The 8,742-nt window shown below is 41.4% G+C and overlaps 1 protein-coding gene across 7 annotated transcripts in view; it reads right to left on the minus strand.

The window, feature by feature from the left end:
- Positions 1–6,761, minus strand: part of LOC107099140 (kinesin-like protein KIF13B) — a 55,155-nt gene extending 48,394 nt beyond the window's left edge. For all 7 annotated transcript variants that reach the window (XM_015397147.1, XM_015397149.1, XM_015397148.1 and 4 more), the window contains exons 1-2: positions 6,626–6,761; positions 6,079–6,422 (exon numbers count right to left, since the gene is read on the minus strand). In XM_015397147.1, coding sequence (XP_015252633.1) covers positions 6,079–6,148 — 70 coding nt within the window. In that variant the 5' untranslated portion in view covers positions 6,149–6,422; positions 6,626–6,761. The remainder of the gene's footprint in view (positions 1–6,078; positions 6,423–6,625) is intronic.
- Between the last annotated feature and the right edge of the window lie 1,981 nt (positions 6,762–8,742).

The following is an 8,742-nucleotide window of genomic DNA, read 5'->3' on the forward strand; positions in this document are numbered from 1 at the left end:
GAACGGTTCGGACGGTTTTCATAAACCGTTCCAGCCCTAATAGATGCATAGACAAAAAACCAGCCTACCACGATAAGTAGCTCTGTAAAACATTAAGACCTACAGGTGTCTGAGGTCTAAAACTATAACGCTTTTGATAAAATGTTGTGCTTCTTTTTTTCTCTGCTGTGACATCATTGCCCATGATCCACCTACCGTACTGACCCAGAAGTCAGCCAAGGGGAAAGTGTTATATAGTTTGTTTCAGAGGATAAATACACTCATTGCTTGCTGCCTCTGGCTGCTCCATAGCCAGCTCCCATTTTCCACTGGCTACCTAACAAGCTTTAGTCAGAACGTCCTGTGGCCGTTGCTACGCCTGAGTTTGCTCCGTTCTTCGAAGGCCAACGCCATGGGAACATGGAGCGTTACACAACGTTAGCAAACACACATTCGGACTCACTCCCTTCCTGCCTTTGTCCAGCTAGGCAGCTAAAGTGTGTCTCCTCCTAAACCTGGGATACACAGGGGCAGCGGCCTCCAGGCTGTGGTTTAATCCTCACAGGTCTGAACTGGGGCCACCCCCCTCCTTATACCACTGCAGTCTGCATCCATAAGTTTCCATCAGAGCAGAGAAACGGACAGCTATTGTTTAAAATGAAATTTATAAGAATACTTCTATACCACTCAACTAACAAGCAGACAGAAGCACTATTCACCAGGGTACTACTGGAAACATGGCAGCACTGCTTCCACTCTTACTTCCTATTAACACCCATGTTTGCATTTATTTCCCCTCTCTATAAAAAAGCTGATGAGTAATTGATGCCTTTAACATGCCAGAGCTAAAGGCTCTTATCAAGCTCTTCTTGAAGAGGAAAACAAAAGAAGGTGTTTTGACTGAAACAAGCGGGCAGTTTGCACTTGTGTGTTTCAGGTCAGTGAGCAGGCTGAAAAGGCAGAAGTGAGTGAGGGCAACAAGCAGGACGTAGGCAGAGACAGCCTGCAGTAATAAAAGGGAGGGGGTTCTCACAGCCAATCCCCACAGCTATGCATCCATAGGTAAAGAACATTAAATAACCTTACAAAAGTATTCACACCCCCTATCGTTCTGTCATACTGTGAAGCAACAACCGCAATAAAACTTTAGTGCGGTGGAAGGAAAATAAACCGTTTTATTTTTTAATAAAATGATCCTGTATTCGGCTCCATCTTCCAACCAGATCCCCGTACAATGCTGAAGAATACTTCCTCACTGCATGATAACACCACGCATCATGTTTCTCTGTGGGGATAGTGTTCTAGATCAGTGCTGCACCCGTCAGCCTCTGCAGCTCCTCCAGAGTTATAAAGTGTCACTAGGCTGTTTCTCTGATCAATACTTTAGGTGCATGGCCAGATTCTACGGTACTCTTTACATTTCCTGATAAAATGCACCCAGATGGACTCTGTTTTATCACCAGGTGATTGCTGAGGGCCATTTTTAATCACTGGAGTTCACCTGGCGATAAGGAGTTGAATACAAACACAACACACCATTTCAGACTTTATAAAACAGGTTAGAAACGGTTTATCCATTTTTTTTCTACTTCCATTATGCACTACTTTTACTTTCTACTGTATAATTAGTTACTCTGCATCCCCCTGCAAAAAACAAAACAAAAAACTTTTAAATAAAAAAACAACCAGTGTAAAAAAAAAAGTAGAAAGTAGAAAAAGTAGATAGAATTTAGAAACCCTAAGAATCCTATTTTTTTAAAAGAGACCCATAAATAACCAGGCTCCATCTTACAGTATATCAATGATCTAATCAACCCTTATGTTCCTAAATAAGTGCTCTGCTCTCAGTCTGCAGGTTCATTAATGGTTCCTAGAATTTCTAAAAGTAGAATGGGATCTTTTAGTTATCAGGCTCCTCTGCTGTGGAACCACTTTCCAGTTTTAGTCCATGAGGCAGAGATCCTTTAAACACTTTAAAACTTTCCTTTTTGATAAAGCTTATAGTTAGAGTGGCTCAGGTTATCCAGAGCTATCTCTATAGTTATGCTGCTATAGGCTTAGACTGCTGGAGGACATAGGGACCACTTTTCATCATTCTGCTATAATCTCTATTGTGCCATTCTGCAGTACATTTTAATTCAACCTCTGACTTTATGTCCTCCCTGCTTTATCTAGTTATAGTAGCTTCCTCTGGTCTGTTCCTGTTGGGGTATGAGATGATCCCGTGGGAGAAATATCTGCTGGGATCTTGCTGACAACACTTTCAGTTATAGATTATAGTGTTTGGCCTGTTTTTTAGCTCTTGGTCTTGTTTCTCTTTTAGACCTAGCTATGGACTCAGCTTTTTCTGTGACATGGGCTACGTTCACACTGCAGCCTGAAGTGACTCAAACCCAATTTTTTTGCCTATATGCGACCTGGATCTGATCTTTTCATGGCTGTCTGAACAACATGGATCCGTTTTTTTCCAATGCGACCCAGGCCGCTTGGCTATGTGGTCCTGAATCCGATACGAATCTGATCTTTTCAAATGCGACCTGTGTCTGAGCGGCCAGGATGGATTCATCCGACCCGAACGTCATTAATACCCGACAAAGGTCACTATTCTGCATCTTGCTACTCAGAAGCGGCAAGAAAAACAACAACCATGGCAGATGATGATGCAGAGAGCAGTATTTATGTTTAAACATATTGAAAAGATTGAGTTTTCATGGTTGGAAAAGATCGCTAGATGCACGCCGGCACCACCATCCATGTTTACTTCCGTAAACCTGGAGCACGCTGGCCTGTGACGTCATTGCGTCCTCTACTGCGCATGTGGGACACTAGCGTTGTATGACTGCAGTTCACACAGGAGATCATATACAAGTCACATTTATTTGTAAATATGAACGGCAATGCAAAAAAATCGGATCTCACAACAAAATTGGAATTGAGCATTAAGGCCTGCAGTGTGAACGTAGCCTTACTGTATGCACTCTCTTTCATCCCTTTGAGATGAAAACTGGCTTAGGACTGATCTGTTTTATTGTTTCTTTTCTAGATAGGGCCATCTCAGAAGCTGTATTTTCATGTTTTCAAACATAAAAATTATTTAAAGATCAGTGTTTCTACATTCATTTTGCATCTCTGATTATCTCTTAGAACCCTCAGTCAACAGTCAGCCACTGAGCCTGGTTCTACTGGAGGTAAAAGGGAGTTTTTCCTCTCCACTGTTGGTACAAGTATAATCGGTTTGAGGGTCTGCTGTCAAGTCAATAACTCAATGCATCACCTGGTTTTCCTTAGATAGCAAACTCAGAACCAATCTGAATGTATGATCTGACTAAACTATCTCTATACGGTGCCTGAAATGATGTGTTGTTTCATTTGCATTATATAAACAAACTGAAATAAAGTAAATCAGAGTTTTGTACGGCTTGTACCCCCCAGCCAATGAGAACAGTGTGATGCTCCACAGCCTCAGTCTCGTGACTAACATCTCCAGCTCAAAGTGTGGAAACATAGCTAGCAAGAGAAGAGGGGGGGGTACATCTGATTCATTCTGCTAGTAATCCGTCAGCCGCTCTGCCTCTGCTGCTTTTCACCACCTCCTCCTTTCACTGGACACATGCTATCCCACGAAGCAAACCCAACTTGGCAAACAACCAGGAAATGTCATCTGTGTCTTCTTTTCCTGCTGGAAATCTGCTATATAATTGCGTGAACCGCTGGAGCGTGAAGGAAGACTTGTGCGACACTGTGCCTTTGTTATCCAGGCTTTCCTGAAATTAGACACAAGGATGTAATGACAGTGACAGTGTGCAGCCCTGGGAGTCTTAGTGCCATTTGGGAATGTTTCTAAAATCAATTAAGACTGTCAAGATGGCACAGTGATGCTTCGAAGGTAAGACGTCTGTCAGATTGACTGTTAATGATAAGCTGGAGAAGCTGCTATCAAACTACTGACTCTGCTGTTGCATCCAGTGGGCCATAAATAAAATAAAGAAGCTATCGGCATCTCGATTAAACAGCAACCCAGACAAAGCATTCAGTCCCTCCAACAGCGGATCTCACACAGACGCTTGGCTTTAAATCTGGTTGGGTGGCAGGCATCCATAAGGGAAGCGCTGTGGTAGGACTGTATAAACATGTGCCATCCAGACCAGCAAGGCTAAAGCCTTTTTTTTATATCTACAGCATCTCATTTCACTAATGGCTAATGATTTCTGAGCGCTCTCTCATTTCCAGGAAATTAAAGGGAAGACAACTTAAGACAGGCCAGTATCAGGAAGATGCTGTTTGATGGCGGTAAAGCTTAATCAGGGTTTTTTACCAAATGTATTTACAAACCTGACCTCACAGGCAAAGGAAATCAAAAAACCAGAATTCTCAGACAAAAAAAAAACTAAAACAAAAGCTGTTGATCAACACTGACAGAACTAAGCAGATGAGGAACTTCCAGGAAGTCACAACCAAAATTGGAAATATCTTTGAGCTCAGATCTCTGATTAACTTGATGTGTAAGATCAGCAGGATTATGAAACAAACACACCACTCCCTAGTTATCCTGAACCGGCTGGAGCCTTGCAAAGGGAAGTCCTGCAGATGACAGTGATGGGACCTAGGAAGGGAATTCTAGTCTCCCTTTATTTTGTCAACAACCTACTTCTGAGCTTCTGCATACAGACAGACCTCTGGACATTTTCACACTCCATCACCTGCAGCAAACTTTCTAAAAAAATACCACAATCCAGCCTGCATCAACCTATGATACGCTCCAGATTATACATTGCTTAATTCAGTTCAATTCAGTTTATTTCTATAGCTCCAATTCAAAACACGTGTAATCTAAAGGCACTTTACACTTCAACAGATCATCCAGTCAGATTAATTCAAAGTTTTCTATCTAAGGAAAACCAGCTGATAGCATCGACTCACTGACTCCAATGCAATCCCTCACACTAAGCATGCTTGTAGCGACAGTGGAGAGGAAAAACTCCCTATAAACAGGGAGAAACCTAAAGCAGAACCAGGCTCAGTGTGAGCGGCTATCTGCTGAGGCCGACTGGGGTCGCTTACAGACCTATAATGTTATTTTAGTGTTCTATATTTTGCTACATAATACTATGATATTTTGATTTTATAAGTAATTACAATACTTTTATTACAATGTATCAAAGTCGTAAGGAAGTGGCTGTTCCAACTGTTTCTCCAGAAATTCTCCCGAGTGGTGCACGACTTTACACGAGTGTATAAAGTGAATCTGATTGGTTCTTTATCAAGTGGGCGCGGTTCTTGTGGCGGAAGGTTTGCAAGCACTTTTGTTTGTGGCTGGTTTGTCGGAAGCATCTTGCTAACCAGTTAGCAACTTAGTGCTAGTAGGTTCCCAATGGGAAATTCCATTGGGACTAAGTAGCAATAAATTGGTGACTTAGAAACGACACTGTCAAGGAATGCTATGGACAGAGGAAACATGCAAGAGGAGGAGAGTTTAGTGTCGGAGGTCGTGGATGAGTCTCCTCCATCATACATTTTTTATTTAGAAGAGGAAAGCGGGGGTGAAGATGTTTTAGAAGAGGACGCCAGGGCGGCAGAAGCTTGGTTTGGTGTAGAAGGCTTACAGCCGTACATGTTTGAGCCCTTGCCTCGCAACAGCTGGCAGTTCTGTTAGCTCTATGCCTGCTGAAGACACAGACGTCCATCCCCGTGAACACTGGGATGGAACTCAATGGGAAAGGAAATGATTCTGATTTCAACCGTTGCGTATATTAGCTGCAACATGAATCAAGATGCTATGACCAAAAAATTTGATTGTCAGATGATCGTTGATATATGATTGGCTGAATTTATGTGTTCAGGCTGACGTATAACTAACTGGCCTGGATAAGATAATTTTAAGACAGGATTTTATGTTTTTTTTTTTTAAATAGAAATGTTGGGACAATATCATCTGATAAAGAGTACATTTACATACATGTTTAACCCAGAGTGATTTAAACATGACTTCCCTGCGACTTTAAGGGTAATGCATTGCTTGATGTGGACCATCTTTTGCACAGCAGTGTGCAGACAGATGTGTGTGCAGGGTTTCTTTTCCATATCTAGTGACCCTCTCACCTCTCCTGTTCATAGGCCGGACTCTCACGGCCACCTTGACATTGGAGTCATCCAGGCTCGGCTCCCCCATGCTGACTGCTTTCTCCAAGAAGGTCCAAAGGAAACTAGCTCCTCAGCTGGACAATCATCTGAAAAGGCTGCAAATGTAGAACTAGCCGGGGTGTCAACCAGCTAGCCCTTTACTGCTTTGCTCCAAAGTGACATGTCCTCCAGTTAAAAAAACAAAAAAGGACAAAAAAAGGAAGGCTGAACAGATTCCCACAGGAAACCAGCCTCCTCTGCTGAGTTTATTTTCTTCTTCGGTTCATATTTCGTGTTGCTTTAAATCCAGTCAGGCATGGGATCTGAGAGGAGACACACAGGCGTTAGTTAGTTTAAATATTAAAGCAGCTAATGTTTGGGAATGGGGAGGGGGAGCATATTAGCTGTTAGTGAGGGGAAGCGGGGCTAGCCAGCTAATTTACCCTGCAAACACTGGAGGAGCCTCGTTTCTGGCCTATTTATCACCTGACAACAAAATACACGAATAAGCAGCAAAACTACATACCCGAGCAGACATATGCCATCACTGACACTGCTAGACAGCAGAGAGAAGAGTCCTGCCGATGATCTGCGGCTCCCTAGCGGATCCCTTTCCTCTCAGCGTGAAGCTCCAGACTCCCAGCAGCATCCGCCCTTCGCCCTGACAGGCTGCCCTTCAAAATAAAAGGCTGCCCTTCAAAGTAAAAGCCACTGATGATTCCTCCCAGTCTTCTTCTTCTTTGATTTATTGGCGGTTGGCAACAAACATTTAGTAGCATTACCGCCACTTACTTGTATGGAGTGTGGTTCATGATGGACTATCTAATAAACATAGGAAATATGACGTTCCAGTATAACATGTTCTATAGTTTCATATTTTCCACAGTATTTACATTTGCCAGTAGTGTGCTTTTGAATTTTGAAAAGTGTATAAATACGTCCTGTATGCCCAAATCTTAATCTCGTTATTGCTCTATCCTTCCTCTTCTTCTTTTTCTGTTATGGCAGATTGCAAGCAACTTTAAGGTGCATACCGCCACCTACTGTACATGAGTTTGTAGCAACATTACATCCAGTTCTATTTTTTTTATTTTGTATTCTGTAGATAAATAAATAATGCTTTCCTAAATCTGTGAATATCCTTTATATTTCCTTTATTTCCCAATATTCCCTCAAGACTCCATTCTTTGCCTGTCCTTCCAACCATCCGTCTCAATTTCTCCCTGTCATTTTCATAAGTTTTAGAGATCCTCAGTACGTGTTCTACATTTTCTTTTTCTCCACATGTATCATTATTTTTCCTACCTATTAAATATAAATTGTCATTTAAATAGGTATGACCCACTCTTAATCTGATCATTATTACTTCTTCCCTTTTGTTTCTCTCATTAACTATTCTATTTAATAAGATTTTTGTACCTTAAATAATCCTCCTTTCTTATCTTCCTTCCACCTCTTTTGCCATTTTTCCATTTCTTAACTCATAAGTGATTTCCCTTCCCCTTTCCCAAAAGGAAATGTAATGGTTATTTTCCCTCTAAAGCCATTTTTGCCAATATATCTGCCTTTTCATTGCTGTTTACACCTTCATGTGCTGGAACCCAACATAACCAAATATCAATGCCACCCCTATATAATGCAAATAGACTGTGCTGGATTTCTAATTCTAAATCTTTTCTATCATTTCCTTCTCCCTGAATACTTTCTAAAACTGCTATGGAATCTGTACAGACCACCACCCTGTCTGGTCTAACCTCCTCTACCAATTGTAAGCTTAGTTTGTCACCATTTCTGCTGTGAAAACAGATATTTAATCTGATGTTCTTTAAGAAATGTATATTTTAAACTCTGGAATACCCAGTCAGAGAGATGCAAATTCTTTCTAAATTAAACAGAACATGTTGTTATTGACACTGCACTAGTCTTAGGCTTCTACAATGAATATTGTCAACTAAAACATTCACTTCAATTCTTATTAATTTAATAATCTGATTATCACAAGAATTTGACAAACTATAAAAGCTCAGTGTAACAGCACGATTTACTTAGCATTTTTAGCTTCTCTAATTCAGCTGGGATTTTTTTCAGGTTTTCCAGTAACGGTTTCCTGGAGAAACATTTGTCTCCTAACCCCCCACTGAAGTGTGCACCTATAGTTAGAGTGGCTCAGGTTATCCTGAGCTATCTCTATAGTTATGCCGCTATAGGCTTAGACTGCTAGAGGACATAGGGACCCCTATTTCATCATTCTGCTTCATTCTATCTCTATTCTCCCATTCTGCAGAATCTGATATTTCAATCTCTAACGTTCTGCTCTCTCTGCTTTTTCTCCTATTAGCTTCGCCTCGTCTGTTCCTGTTTGGATGTGACTCCATCCTGGAGAGAAATATCAGCTGTGCTGCTTCCATCAACACTTTTTACAGTTGCTTTTTTTTATTTATGGTTCTGCTGGAGGTTTCTTCCCGTTAAAAGGGAGTTTTTCCTCTCCACTATCGCTACAAGCATGCTTAGTGTGAGTGATTGCCTTCGAGTCAGTGAGTCGATGCAATTAACTGGTTTTCCTTAGATAGAAAACTTTTAATCAATTTGACTGGGTGATCTGGTGAACTGTAAAGTGCCTTGAGATGACGTCTTGTGAATTGG

This window comes from Cyprinodon variegatus, unplaced genomic scaffold (assembly GCF_000732505.1).
Source record: "Cyprinodon variegatus isolate N-32 unplaced genomic scaffold, C_variegatus-1.0 Scaffold840, whole genome shotgun sequence".
NCBI lineage: Eukaryota > Metazoa > Chordata > Actinopteri > Cyprinodontiformes > Cyprinodontidae > Cyprinodon > Cyprinodon variegatus.